Below are 23,119 nucleotides of genomic sequence, written 5' to 3'. Positions count from 1 at the left end.
AGCACTTTCCGTCTAAGTACCCCCAGAGGCCCCAGAACATGCCAGCCCTTATAAATGTGACTGGCAAAACAGCTAGACATGAATTGTTCACTGGCTTCTAACAATCACAGCTCCACCTCCCTTGGCCCCTTGCCTCTCTTCTCTGAAGTTGGATATCTTTTATCCCTTTTCCCCGAATCCCTGTCATTACCAAATTACTTGTTTTTTATATGCTGCAGTTCCTGGGATTTTGATGTATTCAACATTGGGCTACATTGTGGTTGAGACATGATAGCTCCTATTTCAGTAATTTTTGCTGCTTTAAGAGTTTCTTCAGACTGTTATTCAACTCCCCCATTTTTGTAATCCACTCTTGTGTATTTCCATCCTTAGATTGAATGGAGAGGCACCATTGCCTTAAGGCTTCTTCCCCATTCTGCATCGTATCTCTGTGCTTCATGCAATATAAATGTTTACATATGATTCTTTCAATGCACTCCTTTGTGGTACACTGAAAGATGTTTATTGTTGTTACTCTGGTGCCGGATGCAGCATGGAATGTAGCAATGCTTCGTATTTGTTCTGTCTCTCTTCCAGTGGACTCCATCTCTTGATGCTCTAGGGATTAGACAAGCAGATCCATTATGCATCACTATAGAACATTGAGTCCCAGTGACATAAGCAGATGGAATATTCTTCCACCACAAGATTTTGAGTTCTCAGAGTTCCAGATATGTATATACCCACTTCCCCTGCCTGTTTCAATAATGGGAGACCCTGAATCAAGTTGGTATCGATTAGTGTCCAGCTGAAGCATGTAGGAAAAGACTGGTTCTCTTTTAGATCTTTGTGCATTCATATGGCTTTGGTGCTGAGTGCTTCCAGAGGAGTTCATTACAACTCCCACTATGGAACTTAGTGTCTTATAGCTCCCAGCTTTACTCTAATTGGCCCTTTCAGTCGGACAGGATCCCTTCTGTGGGGCTTGGCACTGCATCAACTTCCTCTCTTGAGACTGCTGTGCATTGGTGCCTCCTGTGAACCTGGCCTCCTGCTGCTGCTGCTGTGAGATTTGACACATCTGCTCCTGCTCTGCATGTTGGCACATTAGTGCATCCTCTAGTCTAGAGCGTGGAATTGTTGCACTCTCAGTAAAGCTTGGCACACCAGTACCTCCCCTTTAATCTCTGTGCTGTGCTTATCTTCCAGCACCTTGTGTGCACTGATGACTCAGGCAGGAGCCTCTGAGAACTTGGGAGTTCTCTGAGATTGTGACAGATTCTCAGGATGTCTAAACATTTAGACAGGCAGAATATGGATATATATTTTCTTACTAATGCAAGCTTCTCTCTGATGCAGTGAGAGGGGGATACTCTTTGGGACATCAGCCTTCTCTGTGTTTTCAGTCATGCGTATTCTAAAGCATGGCCATTTAAACTGAAGCAAGAGGATTCTCTACCAGGGTTGTCAGTGCAGTCAGGTCTCTGTAGGTTGGGTTGTTTGACTCCACTATCCTTTTTTGTTAAGTGTGAAATCTCTATTCTAAATTGAGGTGCAAGAGGTGCAAAGTCATGACTCCTGTCATAAGAAGCTTTGTCCTCACTGTGTTTTTGCTTGCCACTTAAGGGAGCAATAATGTGGAGCACAAAATAATAATCATCATACCTAGTTCTTCTATAGCGCTTGTCCTCAATCAGTCTCAAAACACTTTACAAAAGAGAGATGTATCATTATTCCCCATTTTACAGATAAGGAAACTGAGGCAGAGAGGTGAAATGACTTGCTTAATAACTAAAGAAGTGTCCAAATTGCCCCTTGTCAGGAAAGACAAGGATTGATTAGTTTACCAGCTCTCTACTGATCCTAACACGTGCTTGTTTACCCAGCTGCAGATGGCAGTGGCTGGCCTGATCGAGTGGGAAGCCTGGCCACAGACCACTTGGCACAAAGACTCCTTGCTCCCCTGCAACCCAGAATGTGTCTGCCTGGCAATCTGGTTCCTTTCAGGGCAGTGCTCTAGAGGCATAATGTTTGAGTAGGTATATTGTGAAGGTCTGCCTTTTCCAAGAAGAGCTTATTACTTACGTGGGAGTTTATGCTGTGATGTCCCTTCTGGTTCCCTTTTGAATGTCCCCCAGAAAAACTGTTCAACCCTTTTTATTAGTCAGGTGTGTTTAAACATAGACTGATTAGCATTGGATATTTGCTAGATAGATGCATTTGATTTCCCTCCCCGCCTCCATTTATTTTTAAAAATCCCTTAATCATCGGACATTAATAAGAGAGCCTGCCAAAAGTGATGAAAGTTTCTTTTCAGCAACTCTATCCATCTGAACTCAGGTTTCTTACTTGGAAGATCATTTCCAAGTGACAGCATAAAGTGAATGATCCAAAGTATAGGTACGTCAAAACATCAGACACATACGAGCTAGGTGAGTTCCCAACAATTTGATGCTCGCTGAATCACAAGATCTGACTATGAAAATCTTCCATAACGTCTTAAAAGGAGTAGAGTCCCAGGTAACTAGCTTTCCCTGTGGTATATGTAGATAAGAAAATAATTTTATGTCTGAAATATAGGCAGGCAAAATGCACTAAACAGCAAGTGACAGTAGGAAACTTGATTTTTATTTGTATAAAATAAAATGTGGTCTTTAAATTGCCCGGAGTTTTCACCATTCTCTTTCCCACTCTTCTGCCAGATGATATACACAGCTAAAAGGTTCAAAACAAATTTTGCCTGAAGTGTAAATCCTTAGCTTGAGCTCTTTTTTGTTAACTCTAATTGATTAGACTAGAGTTTGGGAGACTGCACAGTAAATCAATATCGGTTTATTACAGTCATAAATATTTAACAGCTTTTTCAGCTGCAGAATTAACTGAATGTGTGACCTTAGCTTGGGCTTTATATAATTAGTAATAAACACTGTGAGCTTTAGAAATAACTGTGTTTGTTGTGCCAGTCCCCTTCCCTTGCAACTGGGCATAGATGTTCTCTCCTTGCCTGGCCTAACTGAAACCAACGTAGACTGGTAGTATACCTGATCTCATTGGTTTATACACAGATCACCATTTTCCCCCTTTACACTATGGGAAAGCCTCCGTTGCAGAAGACAAAGGAGGCAGTCGTGATATCATCAGAGCTACGTGAATGCCGCATCAGAACTTGTCAGCCAAAGTTGCTCATGGAGCATTTTTCGTCCTTTGATTGAACCCCTGTAGTTGTTACACCTGTAACGTTCCTTTTCTTCTGTCCTGGAAATGTGGTGGTTACTCCCAAATCACAGTGCTACTAGCAGCTGGTTAGGCTGCAAAAGGTGCATTGCAGAGGAAGATTTTATTTTTACTTGTGGTCTTAACAGTATCTTTATGCTATATAAAGATGTCTTTGAAGTTTTCCCCCCCAGAATTATATTGTTTTCGTTTAAAAAAAAAAAAAAGAAAAAAGTGTTGCAGTACCAATAGGTTTTAACAAAATCTGAGTTTTAGGCGGTCTAAATAAATATCACCTCACTGCTTTAACTGAGTGCTCAGAGGGCTGACGTGTCTGTTTCCTTTTATTGTTACATTCTTACTTTACTAGTTCGCTTGTCCTCCAGAGCCAAGACCCACAATTTCTAATGGGGAAAAAAGGGGGGGCAGGAAAAAAGCAGCTTTTGGAGAAGGGACAAGTGAAGCTGATATGGAGAGAGAGAGCAGATAACATGGTCTTGGCTCCCTCTTCTGCTTCCAGTGGCTTTTATAGTTGTCCAGGTTCTTCCTGGCGAAAAAGTGTCTAGATGCCTTTCCTGAAACTGAGGAAGAGCCACTGTAGATGCCTTCTCTAGGGGCCCCTGCTACAGAAAGAGGAAAGGAAATAGAGTGGTGACTCTCAGGGCTGCCAGCAAACAGGACCTGCCATGAGGAGAACCACCAGCCCATGGGTGAGAAGCATCCAAGGAGAGCTGCAATGTGGGCAGCATTTACAGGGAAGAAGATGCCCAGGTGGCATGGAAGTGTGTACAAGGAGAGAAGAAAAGAATGAGTGACAAAATGAATTGCAAAAGTACCAGTGTAATTAATTTTCTTCCCTCCCCTCCCCCCAAGGGATAAAATGCATATGACATTAAAGATAGGTTTTAAAAAGTAAAATACCTCAATACTTCCTTATTACTACTTAAACAGGTAAGTAATTGCTGTATTTTCCAAAGGGATGTTTCATAATTGCATATAAGAAAGTAGGTTGATTGTGCAGTCATGAATGGAAGAGAAGTTGCTCTGTTAGACTATCCTTCTATTAAAGTGTTTGAAGGCCCCTGTCTTAGTGAATCAATAAACAGCAAGAGTGTTTTAGAGACTTTTTTTTTGTTCTGTGTAGAATATTCTCCCAGGGCTGTTTGGTGAGGACGTTGGCATTGAAATATGGACTTACCTCATTTTCCATTTTTGCTGAGGATGTCAGTGACATCCTGGCTTGAATCGTGCATTCAGATTTGGTATTTTTCTCTCTTGTAAAATAAAGACTGGAAAGTCCTTATATATGAATGTCACAGGTGTACAAACCTTCTAATATGGGGAAACAGTAATGCCTTGAACAATATGCTTCCCACTTCAAATTCTCCAGGGAGTTGTATTGATTAATATTCTCTGGATAACCAGGATTTAAAAAGAATCCGGTCCTGAAGAATAACTCCATGTAAATCTAAAGTTTGTCTCTCTCACCAACAGAAATTGGACCAGTAAAAGCTATTACGTCACTCACCTTGTCTCTCTAATATCCTGGGACCGACACGGCTACAGCTACATTGCATAACTGCAAAGGAACATTGGCATCTGTTCTTGTGTTATATAGTTTAGATACATTTGCATTATCTGCTTCCTTTGTATTTTTGGTACATAAATTTGTGAACAGGTCTAGTATTTGTGCTTGTGTTCAGAGTTCCATGTTGTAGCAGCCACTTGGGGCGTTTTCAGAAAAACAGTGTGGTTCACTGTGTTGAGAAGAAATCTTAACCCATCCCCAGTAAATAATGAGTACTAAGAATTTAAGCTAGGATTTTTTTTTAAATCTTGTGGGTTATCTTTGAGGTATTCTGTACTGTTTAACTTCTTAGATCTGATTGGTTATTGCGTGTGGTGTCCATTGTGGCCATCTTTGTGGTATTGCTCAAGTTGTATTTTCAGCAAAGCTTACCACTAACTGATGAGCTGTTCCCCTGGCACGCCAGCCTTAAGAAAAAAACACTCATAATAAAGCATCCATTCTACTGTATTCCATGGTTGCTCCCTGAAACAGCCTAGCTCATGGGAAGGGTTGCTCAGCATTTCTTTGATTTACTCCATAGTGACCTCTACAGTAAGTCAGCTGCTGTTTAAATTAAGGAGTAGATTCACTTATCCTTTAAAATCTGTCTTGCACCAATCCACTGGATTTTTATATATATATATATATATGAAATGAGTCTAAACTTCTGCAGCATACAGATGATGAATTCCTAGTTGCTTAGCACTGCACACTTCTTTCCATTTCTTTATTGAATAAAAATATTTCTAACCACTTTTCTTTTGGTTGACAACTCTCCAATGAGTTTAAAACATTTCTGTTACCAGCCTGTGGGTTCTGTCATTCATATACAACAGAGTACCCCATGTGGAAATCCCAGTTCCTGACTGAGACACATTAATTCTGGGGGAAGGCCTTCTTTGATGATAATAGAGACATGCATTTTTCCTACATAGCTCTGGTTACATCTGCCCTGCGAGCTAGGGGTGTGATTCCCAGTTCCCGTAGACATAGTTGTGCTATCTCTTATCTGAGCTAGCAAACTAAAAAATGTAGTATAGGTGTGATAGCATGGGCAGCGATGGCATGGACTAGCTGCCCTGAATACATACATACAGTGTACAGGAGAGTTTGTACTCAGGGTAGCTAGCCAGTGCCGCTGCTAGTATTCATGCTATGTCAGCTATGCCACTATTTTTAGCACACTAGCTCAGATGAGAGCTTGTATGAGTATGTCTATAGGAGCTGAGAATCACACCCTCAACTCATAGTGTAGGCATAACCTATGACTGAGAATAAATCAGTTTCTGTATCTAACTGGCTATATTAAGGGTACTCTTTGAATCTCAGCTCTCTTGTTAAGGTTTTTTTGTAATCATTATTAGAAATTGTGGTTCTCTAGCTAGGCTACCATTGCAGGTTTGCCTGCTGGGTCTGTAGTTCAGTGCTGTGAAACTACCTTGGCATTGATATTAATTGACGATACAGATTGATGCAAGGTCACTGCAGAGCTCCTCCAGCATTGCAACACTGCTGAAGGCTCTGGACTTAAGTTTCTTCCCCAAGTTCTAGTAGGTAGGTGTCAGAAGGCGACTGTATTGGAGTGCAATAGCCAGTTAAAATTTATGCCTACTGCATCTCTTCGTCATCCACTGACTTTTTTTTTTAAATGAGTGGATGCTTCATTGAGATATAACCAGTTATGTTTTCTAAAGTAACTACAACATTGCCGTAAGGCACATATATATGCCACAAAGTACTATATGTGTACAAGGGGCTTAAGCTATGGTTGCTATAGGAACCTTAACTGAAGTACCTGAATGTTGTGCCTTTAAACTGTCATTTTAACATGGGCTTTTTCAGATTAAACACCTAGAAATGTGAGCTGACATGCATATAACATTTTTGTGTGGTATTTCGATAATCTAAAAAGTGGGGAATTACTTTATTTAAAAAATCATGGGGGCAAGAATGACTCTAAGAAAAATAAGTACATTGTGAAGCATCTGGAAGCTCGCGTCCTTGTAGCTAGTAAGGTCACAGCTTTGCAGTTGCCATGTAAGATACATATCCAAGCTTGTATGTGCCATCAGAACAAGTTGCATTTGGTAAATTCCATGAAATTGACTGACTGAGGTCAACTGCAGCTGGCACAGGAGGAGAAAAATGTATTGTGTTAATTAGGTAAACAAATTGGTAATGAGGATGAAACCCAATTGTTTTTGGTTGGTTGTCTGTGACATTTTTAAAACTGAGAGCTTTCTATTCTGTTCACAAGTCCATCCATGTGGAAAATCTTTCTTCTAGAATCTAACGATATATGTATTTTCCAGGTTAAGCAGCATATCTGAGTCACCTGTATTTTTTCGGGAGGGGAGAGTTCTTTATATTTTATTACTATCCAGATGCAATGGATTGCCAGGAGTGTGTGTAGGTGGTACATATCACTTCATGGTGTATATTTATAAATATGTGGTGGTTTTTCTTGCTGGATTTTGATTTAAGATCCTCCATAGCTACCATCTTAATATATTCACTGCGGAATCCTTCCCTCTCTCCCCCCATACTAGCAAAAGATTTCTATTATGCAATCAGTTATTTCAACCACAACTCAAATAATGAAAAAAAGTTACAGAAAACTTTTTGCATGGTGTTTAAAAATTCAGATAGATGGGTTTCATTTTAAAATCCAAATGTTGAGTTTTGCCACTGAAATCTGTACTCTTTCCTATGTGTCTTTTCTAATATAGTTGCTTTGCAGCTATTCAATGTGGAGCAAGTGTGTAATGGCTCTAAAATAGTCCTCTAGTTTAGTTTATCTGTTACTGGCTCTGGTTCTTGATAGTGTTTCCTGTTGACTTGTTCTTCCTTTAAATTCTTCTACCTCTTACATTAGTTGTCTTCCTCAATAAAGCCCTTATACTTATATTCAAGAGGGAAAATGGACCCATTCCAAATTTAGGAACAGGTCAATGGTTTTTTGTTTTGTTTTTTTACAGGTAGTGGCCAACCAGCTTATTTCTACTCTGTAACTCATCTAATTAAAATACAGGGACACTACCTGTTTGGTTCCCACGGTCCCCTAGAAGAGCTCTTTTGTGAGCTGAGCTTCAGAAGCCAGCTGGAAGTCACAAGCCAGCTAAGAGTAGAAGCATTAGTGAAGCTCTCAGAACCTCCTTGTTGGTTTAACAGTTTTGTTTGTTGAGTTAAAAAATGGAAGTGGTGATAAAAGTATATTCGGATGGGTTTGCACTTAAATGCTGTGCAGAAGAAGTGGGTTACAGGAGGCATTTGAATCGGTCGGAGCCAAGGGCAGGGAGGTGATTTCAGGGATAAGGAGTGATGACAACATCCACAGGTGAGTGAATCAAGGGAGCAGAATGGGGAGAATAAACATAGTGTCACCCTTAAACTTGACCTTCCCCAGAAAGTCACTAACAGCCTCTTGCTTGTCATTTCAGTGGAGGGGAGAAGGCAGAAGCCCCATTGGAGAGATTGGATGAAAGTCAAAGGGGAAGGAAGGGCAGGGCTGCCCAGAGGATTCAGGGGGCCTGGGGCAAAGCAATTTCAGGGCCCCCTTCCATAAAAAAAAGTTGCAATACTATAGAATACTATATTCTCATGGGGGCCCCCGCGGGGCCTGGGGCAAATTGCCCCACTTGCCCTCCCCCTCTGGGCGGCCCTGAGGAAGTGATGTGGGCATGAGAGGCCATAGCTAGAAAGGAGTAGTGTGACTGAGTGAAAGCTCCCTATGGATAGGGGAAAGAGTGCAATTGAATGTAGAGGAAAAGGAGCCAGAAGGGAAGGAAAAGTGGTTGAAAATCAGGCAAGGAAGGAATATGGGAAGGCAAAAATCTCATCTGTATTATCTCTTCCCTAAAACTTCATTATAAAGCTGTCCAAGCTCAACTGCCAGCCAAGGTAAGATCCATTCTGAATGCCTCTTCATCAAATGTTTGAGTACAACACTTGAACTTTCTTATGCAGATAACCCTTTAAGGAAGTTATTCTTGAGGAGCAGTGAAAGAAATGTGTTGTCTGGCTATGAAAAAATGTGTGTGTTAAAGGTGCTCTGACTGACTAGAGATGACTTCATAAAAACGAATCTGTATTTGGTGGTCTCGGTTCATTTTACTAGCTGGCAAGTGTCAAAATGATGAAAACCTTCACCATAGTTGACCATTTTGGCCAGTCCAGCAAAATGCAAATATTTCCAAGGGATATTTAAATCCAAACTATTTCATTGCTCCATTTAAAAACGTTGAGTTACTAAGTTTTGGGCCTAAACCGCCTAACTGTGTCCCTTAACCAGCAATGAGGATCATTATACATTTCATCACCTCGTTCCCCTTAGATATAGCAGCAACAGTCTACAAAAAGCCTACTCCTTGTGTATACCTTACTGTGATATATTGAGTAGATAACTCAATATATCAAACTCAGTCCCTGTTGCAAGGAAGTAGCAACAGTCTAAGCAAGTTACTGAAACTCGTCAGTTGCATTGCACAACACAGCATCATAATAGATTTGGGTGATGCAAAACACTAACAATCAAACAACTTGGTAGATGCTGCCTCTAACGTGATGACACGTAACAAGAATGAAGAGACATTTAGTTGTCTTAATCGGAGCACACACACAATCCAAAGGACACAGCTGCTGCTCTTGCTAAAATAGAAAGCATAGGATCCTAAGAGCTGAAGTCTGTTAAATTTTAATTTGGCTTCCTATCTTGGATATGTGCACTGTTTTTCAGTGGCACTGTAAGAAGAATGGGAGATGAGTGTACTTAGATTAAGTTTAATCAAGTAGCGATAATGAGAGATGGATGTTTTGTTGTAACCCGGAGCACATTAGGAATTAGAAACACAGGTAGTGCCATATCATTTCAGGCCAAAGGTCCAGTTACTGGTATCCAGTCTCTCAGTAGCCCATACCAGGCACTTCCGAGAAGAATGTAAGATTCCCCATAGCAGCTGATTAGGCAATAGTATGCTTTTGGGAAAGATTATTCGTGACTTCAAGCAGTTAGTACTTGTTTTATATCCTGAAGCATGAAGATTGATATCCCATATAAACTTTTATTCTAGATAGTCTAGACATTTTATAGAGAGTTCTTATGTGAAGCCTAGTAAGGTCTGTCCTCCATCATAATCTTGTGGCTGTGAGTTATTTACAGTTTAATTACTCATTGTGTAAAGTATGTTATAAATTAGTTGCCTTTTAATGTAGTTGAGTATTCCCTTGGTTTTTGTATTATAGCACAAGATATAATATGAGCTCCTGATTGACTTTTTCTAGACTGTTCGTTATTTTTAGATACCGCTATCTTGCCATCGCTTACTTTTCTTCCCAACTAAATTATCTTAATCTTTTTAATCTCTCATATGGAAATATTTCTAAGCCTCAAATCCATTGCCCTTTTTGGTTCCTTTTCTATCTAGTGCTGTATCCTTTTCAAGATGAGATGACCAAAACTGAACAGAGTACAAGGTTTTTTATAATATTTTTAGTTTTAGTTTCTTGCTTCAGCCTTATTTTCTTGTTTGTATTTGTGACTGCCATTGCACATAGATCTAATATCTTCAGAGAGCAGTCCTCAAAGATGCTTAGGTCATCTTTTCCTGAACTTTCACAGTTAGTTTATAACTCATAAGCATATCTGCGTAGTTCATATTGTTCCTTCTGGCATGAACTTCCTTGTACTTGTCCGTGTTGAATTTCATCTGCCATTCAGATCACCTATCTTTGTTAGATCCTTTTGGAGTTTCCTAGAGACACGTTTAGGCCTGACTAATCTAAACAGTTTGGACATCTATAAACTTTTCCATCTCATTGTTCATTGCCACTCTTCTTCAAGTTCACTAATATGCTAACTAACACCAGTCGTAGTATAAATGTTTGGGGCAACCCCGTTAACTTTCTTTCATGTTGAAAATTGACCATTTATACCTGAACTTCGTTTTCTCTATTGTAACCAGTTTCTGATCTGATAGAATTTATTAATTTCTTTACTTACCTTTTATGAGCGATCTTTTGGGCATTGGTTACTGCCCTTTCTCTGTCTTCTCTGTGACACCACCACCACCAGCTAGCTCAACACATAACCTGTGGGTACAGGAGAGATCAGCTGGTAGATGACTGGCCTAGCAAGATAGCAGGGGTCAGGCAACAACCTGTTCTGCGGACTAGGTGATGGGTACACCCCTTTGACTGACGGATGGGCCCAGGTCTGCAGAAGAATGGATCTGGCTTTAAGCTGCATCTGGGCCACAGCAAATTCACTGTTATTTTTAGACGTATTTAACCTTACTCTGAATAGGAAATAACTGCCTTCCTGCTATGGCTTACCTTCTATCTGCAGGGCATTTTTGCATGGTTGCAGGTCACCGTACAGATAAACAGGCTCACAGTTAATAACAGCCTGATATTTACAGATGTTCCAGGTTTTGTGTGTAGATCTTTGTGGACTCGCAATTTGAAACTTAATTCTTTTGCACATTTGCCAGTAAGAGGAAATTACCTACCCCTGTATTATACAGACATCATTTTGTCTTGTATTTTATTCCTTACAACTACAAAATCCAAAAGTTCAGTTATCCAGATGTTAAATACAATTTACATAACTTGTATGTCCAACAGGTCAGTTTTGCCTGTTAAGGTGGCATTTGTTTTGAGGTGTTTTGTTTTTTTTCCTGCTCTGGCAGGCTACAGAACAACACAATATTTGCGGGGGGGTTCCCCTGAATTTCTTAAGCATATGTGAAAGGAAAAACATTCTCCCAGACTTCCATTCCACCTCTGTTCCTCTTATGGGCCTCCTGGGACCAAAACCACCTCCTGGTTGCTGCAGGGTTCCTCCTAGTAAAGTACCACAGTACAGTTCATTGGCTGGTGTTTCAGTTCAGCAACATACCAGGTCACACAAAAGAGGGTCCTGTGGCACCTTTAAGACTAACAGAAGTTAGTAAGACTTCTGTTAGTCTTAAAGGTGCCACAGGACCCTCCGTTGCTTTTTACAGATTCAGACTAACACGGCTACCCCTCTGATACAGGTCACACAAATGTCTTCTATCCTTCTCTCTCCCCCATCAAAGCTTTGTGGATTTTTTGTTATTAATGAAGCTCAGCTCTTACCTGGTTCTTCTGGAAGAGTGCCCTCATTTAACTTTGCAATTCCTGACCTGACCAGGAGCAATGACAATTAGTCCTACCATCTGGGCAAGCATGAAGAAGTTAAACTTCCTGTTAACTTACAACAAGCACAGGTCCAATATATTTCACTCTAACTACCTACCTTCATACATAAGGGAAGGAGAGAATTGGTTTCTCAAAGCAGTCAGAACGTTTTTAAGATTTGAAATATATATTGTATGTCAATTTGCAGTTTTACTGGCACTGCTGATTTTTGTGATGTAAAAAAATACAGCATCCATCTTGATGATGATAATACATTTTGAAATGTAAAGAGGGCATGAAATCTAATAATAATTCCTGCTGGTTATTGTTTCCCTGAAACAATAAATTACTCTTCCTCCCTCATCTCTCCAAAAGCAGGTGACTTATAATGTTGACAGAACTCAGTAGAATCTCAGAATTAATTGTGGGGAATTTCCACATCAAAATATGGGCTGCTGTCTGCAGAAGCCTCCTGTTAGTAGTAATATAAATAGTGGTGATAAATAAATTCAGCATCCTAACTCTACCTGCATAAGAGAGATTTGTATTGGAGTTTAAAGAAGGTAACTAGTGCACCTTCCCAGACACCAAGCATCTGCAGAAACCCTTTTTCCTTACAGCAGACTGTTAAGGTGTTTGTTCTCTTAAAGTAATTAGAAGGAGAAGGTGAGTCGCTGATTTAGTCTAGAGGCTTGTGGTTGCATTTTTTTTTTTTTTTAAAGCTTGGCTGTGATGAAATTTTTACTGTAGCTCTGAGTTAAACTGTTGACAAACTAAATGAATTCCCAGCTGTCATCTTCTAGTTCGCGCATGAACCATGCTACAAGAAATCTTAGATACAAGAAATCTTAGATACAAATCTACTCTAACTTGATTCTCAACTGCTTTTACTAAGCATCTCTTTTCCTAGCCACAGAATTCCTTCTGCCCACAGCAACCTTGTTAAGTGACCATTAAACACAAAGAGGGAGAAATGACTTCTCTTATGGCTAAGACACTGAACTGGAGATCAGGAGAGTGTGTTCCATTTCCAGCTTTGCCACAGACTTCTTGTGTGATTTGGACCTGTATGCCATTTTGCACAAGGGGATAATAACCCTCCCTACCTCACAGGGGTCTTGAGAGGGTACAGTAAATTTAAAAAAAAAAAAAAAAACTTAGGAGGTGCTCAGGTACTACTGTTCTGATTGGGGTATTGTAAGTACCTACAACCACAGTCGGCCCTCTCAAAAGGAACACACCAGCCTAAACAATGAAGAAGTGGAAGCCTCCAGACAACATTTTAGAAGCATCAGAATTAATCAAAAATGCATGTTGGTGGTTAGGTTTTGACAGCCAAAGTGACCACTAATTTCACAAAAGGTCATGCTCTTTCCTGTGTAGGCTTACATGCCAGTCATTCAGTGTTTTCTCTGTGAATTTCTAGTTTCTGTAGCATGCCCCAACAGAGAGCCCTGGTGTACTGACTCCCTCTTCAGAATCTATGAAAATGATTTTATCTCATTAATCACATCAACCACCATTAGCACAGATAACATGTCTGCTGGCATGGTGGGACATAGTAACAGGTGTGTCAGCCTCCACTTCCGTTCAAGCCTGGTTGAGGTCCATGATCGCTTATCTGGTCTGGTAATGTATCGTCTGCACCTGAAACAAACAGTGTGGGGAAGAGGTGGGAGTGGCAGAGGATAGCCTGTGAGTTCTTTGCTACTAAGTAGTAGGGCCGTGTGTCTCTGAAATGGAGCTTCAGGAAGATGTACTGTAATGATATTGCACTTTTCATTGCATGGATGTAGTCTGGAAGGCCCATCTTGGGTGGCCAATTATGTTTTCTGGAAACTTTCATTGCCAAGTCCTCCTGTTTATTTTCAGGGATGACCTTTTGGATCACTTTCTCGAGCATTTCTGCAGGTACTTTCTCTACTTGTATTGGCTTCCAGAGTTGTTTGAAAGAGCTTCAAGAAGCCACTAATGCCAGGCAGAGAACTAAGTTATTCATGCTAGTGTAACCGCACAGGGACCTGTACTTAAACGTCATACTTTCAGACTCTCCAATTTGAGCTGCTTCTGGGTTTCAACATGGTACCTCTTGTCAGGATGGCCTGTCCTCTGGCCTTAACATATCTGCCCAGAAACTGGTATCAACAACGATGGTCACAATTTATGCCTTAACCAGAAAGCATGTTAAAGACTTGACTGGATGCGCGCAATGCTTGTGGATTCATAGCATTGCTTTGGCTGTGGTCCTCCTTTCAAATGCTATCAATCCAATGCTAGTCTGCACAGTTGCTGATCTCCCAGTAGTGAAACCCTTGCTGTTTTAGGTTACCTGTATGTGTGGGCATGAACAACCAGTGTTCTGATTCTCCACGTGTTCTTGCTAAGTATACAGTAACACAATATTGTAGGTCTCTCTACAACAAGCAATTTTTTAAAAATATGTTGATGGAAGAAGAGTGAAGAACTACAGATTACTAAGGTAAAGCAAGTGGTTAGCACCCAATTTTGAGAACTTAGGAAAAAGGGATATATACATTTCTCAGATGCACAATCCATGCTCAAAGTGTTGAAGATCTAGCTTCATTCATACCCTGCCTGTCCATTATGTAATGGACCACTAAAAAGAGACACATGATGTAGGGTGCTGAAGAGTGGCCACACAATTTTTTTTCCTGTGTTCGCATTTGTACCATGCATTACGGTATGCCTGTTTCACAGTGATGGTATTCATTCATTTCCAATTCTTCCTTTCTCCGACAGTAAGATTAAAAAGGAAATCAATACCATTATACAGAATGAGCTCACAACCCAGAACACACAGGTCTGTGCCTATAATATGTATTGTACATCTTCAATGTCTGCATTTCTCAAGTCCACTCCAGAGACAGTGCATTGCAAGCATGAATGGAAACATAGAAAGCTAAGGTACTGTAAAATACAGCAAAGAGTCTGCACAACACAGCAGCCAGTTATGTTAGCTCAAAGTTGAATGCCATGGGCAGTCTTAACAAATGTATCCACTCCTCCCTACAGGCACTGTCCTATGGTCAGATACTGATGAAGAAGAATGGTTGCCCCAAGCAAGAAGGGACAATGCAGTAGAGGTTTCTGGATTTATTCTTCTTCTAATGATATGAAGCATGCTAAACATATTGCCATGTATTTTAGTCAGCTTAGACATCACAAAACAAGTCACTAAACTTCTTGGGACAGATTATAAGGAGAGGCAGAGGCCCCTCTATGATTTTTATGGCCCAGGTACAGCATAAGGCATCTCTGCCCTAAGACAGTCTTTCATTTTACACTACCTGTTACATCTTCAACATCATTTTTTCTTTTTCAGGAATTACAAACAGGAGTATTTTGAACCAAGTCTCAGCCACAGTTGACCCTATGTACATAAAATTTGACAGTGTTTTTCCAAGGTAAGGATGCTGTAATCATTACAGGAGAACATTGAGCTGTGGTGCAGTATCTTACCTCTCATTCAATGTACTGTACTATTTCTTTTCAGAAAACAACTCAAATCATATTGTGGCTGCTGCATTCATTGCTGCCTGAGGGCTACACTGAGAGTGCACCCCAGCCAAGTAAGTCCACATCTTTTTCTACAAAGCTCCATTTGCAGAGTGGTCATTAGGGTCAGGGGTATCTAAATTTCAGCACTATCTCTGTGTGTTACAGGTCGTCATATCTCAACTCAGTCAAGCTATTATGGCTCCATATGAAGCACCACATTCGGACGCATGCAAAACTGACATCAAAAGAATTTGTGCAACCACGTAGAGAGTAACCAAGCCAGCCTTCTAAATAGGGAAATCTGCAGCTTGTCTTCTGGTGACCATCTTGAAGAAGGTGCTGCCTGTGATCATAGCAAAGCAAGGTTCAGCCAGAGGCATGTAATATACAGTGCTCAATAAATGAATTCAAAAAAGCTGTCTATACTGTTTATCTTTATTTGGAAGCACTAAATCAGACACCAAAAACAAAAGTAATAGGATATAAATACCTATGTGCAATACCATTTTTTCTACTAAATAGAGAGAGGCTCCGGGGATCCCGTCACAGGCTTCTGTACAGCACAGACTTAGTTTCAATTCTGTCACTAATTATAGGGGCTAATGTTTGCAAGGGAAAATGGAAAGCGACTTTCTCATGCTTAGACAAGCACTGCTGCTCAGACAGACAAGTGCTAGATATCCCCTGCCAGGGATTTCCCAAGGCCTCAGTCATTGCACAGCAAATACAGTTAGTTCTAATCTAGTGATAACAGGAGGGGCTAAGAAAGCACTGTTGATCAAAGACAATGACTTTTACCCCAGCATGAATATCTCTGTATCTCGACATGATGCACAGAGACAGTCAGAGGATTGTTAAGCTGTCTGCAGCATCATACTATACTTCAGTGTGCTACGACAAATTAACTATTTAACAAGTTGCTAATGTGGCTCATTCAGCTGCTCTGCCTCCCAGCGTGATAATAAAACAAATGATTACAGTGTGCTTCCTGGCCAACAGAAATTACTGTAATGTAAATGGAAAACTTTATGCGCTGCACTACAGAATAAACAGAAGCAACAGGATGCTGGAGGGGCAGGGCAGTGTCATATTGCATGCTGGAGGGATGATTTAGGAGAGCTGTGTATCCATCACCTAAATTCAATATGCAGTTCAACACAGTAATGTCTACAGTAACCTAGCAACGGGACCACACGCCCCTCCTGGTGAAGGAAGCTAAAAGGCTTTTTGAGCACTATCTGGTGTATTGCAAGAGAACTGCAGCATTTTTAATCACCTCCGCATTGCCATCTGGTGTCTTTTCATGGAATGGCAGGAAAATTCTCCAGTTCTGGCAGATCATTTCTTCTCGGGTTTGCAGTGCCTCCAACAGCTCCCTTTGTATTGCACAAGAGGAAATGCGTTCATTTTACCTGTCACTAATATCAGAAGTGTGGAGGAATCTACCAGTGCATTTTCTCTTGTTTTGTGGTAGTGTCTTTGAGGATCATTGTATATTTAAAATAATCATGTTCGTCCTCATGATGCTTTTCTTTCTGGCTCACAGCTACTTCATAGAGGTGGTTGTGTCAGAATCTTGGGGACAAACACAAGGAGCTGAGCATGATTTTCTTCTCAAATGAGCTTTGCAAACAACTGAAAAGTGTTCCCCATTTGTGGCCTCTTCGTGGTGTGCAACAAAGGGTGTTTTCTTTAAGCATCTTGGCTTTCACGCACAAGATATTATCTCCGGGCATTATAGGGCATACCCGCATTTGGCTTCTGTGGGGTTGAACCCAGATCTCTGTGCTGTTAATTAATGTTCGCTTGTTTTTTAGTTGAGCTGAGCTAGGTAGCAACATCCTTAGAATCTTTTACTTAATTTAAAGGTGCTGTGTTCAGACAGCCAACCTCTGTAAAATCAGCGCTGTTATAAACTGGCCTAATGTCCTGGGTACAGTCTGCCACCATCAGCACCATCTCCTCATCTGCACAGCAGGGTAGGAAAAACAACCCCCTTCTCGTGATCTACGATGTGTTGCAATAACAATTTTCTTGTCTGAAAGATAAAATGGTACATAATAAAATTACAGAAGCATCTTTTGGCCTAGTGCCCTACATGAAGAAAATCTTTTGTGTTAAGCTATGAATATTTTTATTTGCTTCAGTTGATCAACATTATGGCATGTTGACAAAATGTGTCTTTCTAGGTGTCTGGAGCATGCCTGTTACCATACTCTTTAACCATTAGCTTCTTTGATCAGTAACACAAGTGGCAATTCAGTTTTTTGTTTTTGGGGTTCCTCCCTAGCCCCACAAAACCCGCATTGCAAAAAAAAAGTTGTAAACTTGTAGCACTTTCTAGTTTACTGGTGGCTGAATTGGTCATAAATTCTTACAGGATATAAAATCTTCTAAGACGTTGGGGGGCAACATTTTGAATATATCAAAAGATGCAAATGACTGAAATGCTCAGTTCAGTTTTGTTTTTAACTCAGCAGTACTTGTACTTCCCCTTCCCTTTCTCTCTTTATAGGTCTACGAGGGCTAATCAATCTTGGGAACACATGTTTTATGAACTGTATTGTCCAGGCACTTACCCACACTCCACTACTGCGAGATTTCTTCCTCTCCGACAGGCACAAATGTGAAATGCAAAGCCCCAGCTCATGTCTGGTCTGTGAAATGTCTACACTTTTTCAGGAGGTGAGTGCCGTTCCCCACTACAGCATCACCCTGTAACTTTCCACAACTCTTCTGATGCAGAGAGGCATCATAAATAAATTTCATTTACATTATCAGATGGCAAAATACAGTGATAAAAAAAAGGGAATGTGAATTTGTCGTCAAAGAATAGTTGAATCCAATCCTGTGATCCTTATTCAGGCAAAGCAGCCACTGAAGTCATTGGGAGTTGTCTGAGTAAGGACCGAGTCTGAAACCTTGTAAGGGCACTGTTAAAGCTAAGCGAGTGCATCTTATAAATAAGGTCCAAGGTCTAACTGAGGAATCTGTAACAGGCTCTGGTGGTGGAGAGAAGATTGAGCGAAACTACAGTATGTACCATTGTAGCTTAAGGCACTGGGTTACATTAATTAGTGTAAATACTGTAAGGATCTTAATTCTGTGTATTCTTTCCTTTAAAAACATTTGCTAGCCTCTTCTATACCAAAACACGCTAATTGCAGGAGGATAATCTGAAGCAACCATGTTGGTACAGTATGTACACTGTGTACATGAATAGGCGCCAACTCCATGGGTGCTCCAGGGTTCAAGCACACACCGAAAAAAAAATAGGGAGTGTTCAGCACCCACGGGGCCGGATTAATCTGTTGTGGGCCCCACCCCTGCTCAGCCTCCTCCCCCAGAGGCCCCGCCCCATCCAGCCTCTTCCCCCTGAGACCCCTCCCACTGCTTGCACGTGGGCGGGGGGAAAGGGGGCGGAGAAGAGCACCCACCGCCAAAAACAAAGGCCAGTGCCTGTTTGTACATATACTCTTTCCCTTTGTTCAACAAGATGCCTGGCTTTGCAGTATACCGGGGTAGGCAACCTATGGCACGCGTGCCGAAGGCGGCACGCGAGCTGATTTTCAGTGGCACTCACACTGCCCGGGACCTGGCCACCAGTCCAGGGGGGCTCTGCATTTTAATTTAATTTTAAGTGAAGCTTCTTAAACATTTTAAAAACCTTATTTACTTTACATGCAACAATAGTTTAGTTATATATTATAGACTTATAGAAAGAGACCTTCTAAAAACGTTAAAATGTATGACTGGCACGCGAAACCTTAAATTTGAGTGAATAAATGAAGACTCGGCACACCACTTCTGAAAGGCTGCTGACCCCTGCAATATACCTTTCTGAAGTTTCCACCTCCTCTCAGTAGGCTTTTGCTGCATGATAGGCATTGAAAGATGTTTACTTTTGTGAGTCACTGTGTTGAAGGTACTTTTGCAGTCTTATTTCTGACTCAGAAATATAAGGCCACATGACAGGATTGTAGGCGACTTTGATTTTAGGTTTTAAGATGAACTTTCTTCATCTGCCCTGTGCCTTTTCCCCCTTCGTGAGAGACCTGCCTTCATGGTAAGCAAAAGAAATGCTCAGAACTTCTCTTTCCTTGGTTTAAACCGTAGTTTATGCTGTTACAAGGTAGGTGCATGTTGCTTCGAAATAATATCTGTATTCAGAGTGTATTTTAGTATACAGGCGAGTCTCATCTTACGCGCATTTAACATGCGCGAATTCAGCTTTGCGCGGTCGGCAAAAACAAAAAACAAACAAACAAAAACCGAGAAAACTAACAATTTAAATACTGTACCTGTAGTGCGGGCGATTCCGCCCGCCATTACACTCAATGTAATTTTGACTATACGCGATTTTCGCTTTATGCACTGACAGCGGAACGTAACCCTAGCGTAAGATGAGTCTCGCCTGTATGTTTATATTTCATGGCATAGAAGTCCAGGCACACCTAAAATCTATTTACTGCTATTCAGTAGGTTTCAGTTCGCCAAAGATAACTCTCCTGTTTATTGTAGATCAGTCAATCTTCTGTGGGGAAGTGAAGTCCTTTTTTTAAGCGTTGTTGGTTTCTGAGATAGTGCTTAACACTTATATATAGCAATTTATGCTTTCAAAGTGCAAACATTAACTAATTACATATTAAACTTCCTGTATGTGGGCTCATTTCCTATTTACTACTGAGGATGTTGGACTAGAGGTGGGAGGGAAGGAAAGTGTGCTACTGTAGGTAGCAGCTAGAGGATAATTCACACTAGATGTGGTAAATCAGAATAGCAAGGGTAGGGGGATACCACTCTGCATAGATAAGTATTCCAGGCACTGAGTGGAAATACCAATTTCTGTTGGCTATCAATTTGCAAATCTGATTTGATTTGTAAAAAGCCAAGTATATAGGTACTAATATCATCTACCATCATCTTGATGTGCCTTCATCAGATTGATATAAACATTGTGTCATCCCATTGGCTTGTAATAATTTGGGTGGTCTGTTAGCACTACCGTCCTTTTAAAAAGGGGTGGATGGGAGAGGGGGACATGACTACCATGTCATGAATTGGGGGTGAGATTGGACAAGCTGCCTGGGGAGCTGGGGATGGTGATTTATTCTTTGTTTTGGTGTAGTGTATAGGAGCTCCATTCATGGAGCTGGACCCCATTGTGCAAGGCATCGTACAAACCCGGAACCAAAAAACTGTCCCAGTCCCGATGAGGATTTAAATGCACAACTTGCATCAATTTCAGTGTGGATTATGCTTCTAAATTCCACAGGCAGTTTTGAAAATCTCCACCTACATTTTCCTCAAATCAAAATCCATACCTATGTTTTCACAGATTCTTGTGTAATTCATATTGTGAGGCTTCTGATACCATGAATGAGTATAGAATTGCAGCGGTTTAAAATACCAGATTGTAGAGACAGGACTGCAGTGATCCGTGTCCATCTTCGTACCTCATACTGAGGTATTTAGATTATTGTAAGAGTCTAATGTTGGGGAGGGATCCTGGAAGTGATATGGGAGAGAGAATTACCACACAAGCACGTAGAAGTAAAAATTTAACACCCAGTCCCTCAGAAGCAAAACTGTGCTATTGATTACCCAACTCCAGAATATTTTCTCCTGTCTGTGAATAGTAAATATTCTATTTTTGGCTACATTTGATAAATCTCTCAGCATTTTTATTAGAAGCCCCTTTTTCCCTGTGGGAGCATTTTGAATTTCTGCACACCCACATTTCCATCTAATGTCTTATAAAATTAAGCACTGACCTGCTTCTCTCCAGTCCCCTCACTAAAAACACACATGCATTTATACAGAAAGGAGCCCTCTTGTTGCATTTCCAGTGATCAGGGAGGGCTAACCAATAGAGATTCAGCGGTGTGACTCTTATGAAGGAATCTTTTGTAATTTAATTACCAGGGCAACTGCAGTTCAAATTCTATCTCTGATTTTCAGTGTGATCTGGTTTTTACCTGGCTTTCCCTCGGGGGTTAATTGATGTTGTTGTCTCAAGCCATCTTATTAAATGTCAGATAATCAGGGCAAGGGTTAATTTTTATCGCTCCTCCACCCCCCTTTTCCTGAAGGCGTGATCTTATCCAAATGGAATGCCGGGGACTTCAGTGAGAGCATGCAAATAAATTCAGCTTAGAAAACTCAAAAAAGTGAGATCTGCCATCTGAAAATCAGAGTGAATTTTGCCCATTGTGATCCCTAAAGAAATAATGTTGTCCTGCTTTCCAGTTTAGGATCAGTTGTGTAGGTTGTACCAGTGGTTTTTCCATGATAAATGTCTACTGCATTTGCATGTTTGGAAGTGACAAGTTCCTTCTGGTTGAAATAGATTGATGGTGAGCAATGAAGGTGTCAGCTGTTTGTCACTGCTTACATCAAGGGAATAGTTCTTTCCCTATAAATTCACTAGGCGCAGCTTTGCAAATATTTCAGCATCAAATTTCTGGTGTTTGTTTTTAAAATGTACAATTGCATCTATTAACATTTTAGCTCATGCAGTTTACCTCTCAGTGAAATAATAATGTAATGAAACCAGTTGTACTGCATAGCAGGGAGAATAAAAAGGATTTGGGAATGGCCAATATAGTTGAAACTGGATTTTAAAAAAAATCAAAAATAAAAATATATAGAAACTGTTCATCGAGCTAGTTGGCTTAATGGATTCATGTACTAGCTTTTCACTTGTGTTTACTTTTGGTTTACCAATGAAAATGAGTTCAGTGATGGTCTAAAACCCTAGAGGATATTTATTCACTTTACAGAATGACCTTGCAATATGGCATGATTAGCAGGGTGTCTCTCTCCATCTATTATGTGACTGGAATAGCGGGAACACCTGGGGATATTGCAGGTTGTGGTGCATGCACTCACACAATGTAAAGAACAAAGCCTTCTCTTTTCCTGTCATTACCCACCCCTGCAAGTCTGCAAAAGAATACAGTACAACTAGGTAGAGAGAGTTTAGAACTAGAAACACACAGGAAAAAGAGTAGAATGAGAAGATTTATTACTTTAATGTCTAAGATGTTAGGCTGTGTTGAAATGGTTTGTGTAGAAAATAAAAGTAAATAAATTCTGGCTGAAACCTCCACAAAGGGAAGAAAAAGTATCTTAAGGCCTTTATGCCAAACATCACAGACTGGGGCTTTACTGAGCACATACAGTATTGTCCTCTATTTGAGAGTCTAGGCGATGTTTTTATAAAGTCAAGAGTTAAAGAAAAGTAGAAAGAAGACATTATGGGAATTAATACCATATGCTCAGCAAAGCATCTGTGTAGATTTATACAGTAGAAACGCCTCACAATCCTATGGTATCCTTAAAGTTCCATACACAGTAAAGTTCCACGGAACTTGTGCCCATGCAGTAAACCATAATAAATTATTGCTTCTAAAACAGGTATAGAATTTATATCCATGCTTGTGAAATTGAGATCTTCCAAGTTGCATGAAACATTACTGAGTGTTGAGGGACCTAGGATAGATATTGGCATTAGAAGCCAAAACATATTCTTCCCCCATCTTCCACTGTAGACTTCCTATCTATTTAGGGTTATTAAGTTGAAAAATAATTCATAAATGAAGCTTTTAATTTTTCCAGTTGGAAGGAGTCCAAAACAGGAGTTAGGCCTATAAGAACTCTTAGGGTACGTCCAGACTA

The 23,119-nt window shown here is 40.5% G+C and overlaps 1 protein-coding gene across 2 annotated transcripts in view; it reads left to right on the top strand.

Moving 5' to 3' along the window:
* Nucleotides 1–23,119, top strand: part of USP22 (ubiquitin specific peptidase 22) — a 105,320-nt gene that overhangs the window by 56,183 nt on the left and 26,018 nt on the right. For both annotated transcript variants that reach the window (XM_024205294.2, XM_024205293.2), the window contains one exon: nucleotides 17,955–18,124. In XM_024205294.2, coding sequence (XP_024061062.1) covers nucleotides 17,955–18,124 — 170 coding nt within the window. The remainder of the gene's footprint in view (nucleotides 1–17,954; nucleotides 18,125–23,119) is intronic.

Source organism: Terrapene carolina, unplaced genomic scaffold (genome assembly GCF_002925995.2).
Source record: "Terrapene carolina triunguis isolate 2854851 unplaced genomic scaffold, T_m_triunguis-2.0 Scaffold93, whole genome shotgun sequence".
In the NCBI taxonomy this organism is placed as follows: Eukaryota; Metazoa; Chordata; order Testudines; family Emydidae; genus Terrapene; species Terrapene triunguis.
Note: the sequence above shows the minus strand (reverse complement) of the source record. Positions and strands in the feature narration are given on the sequence as shown.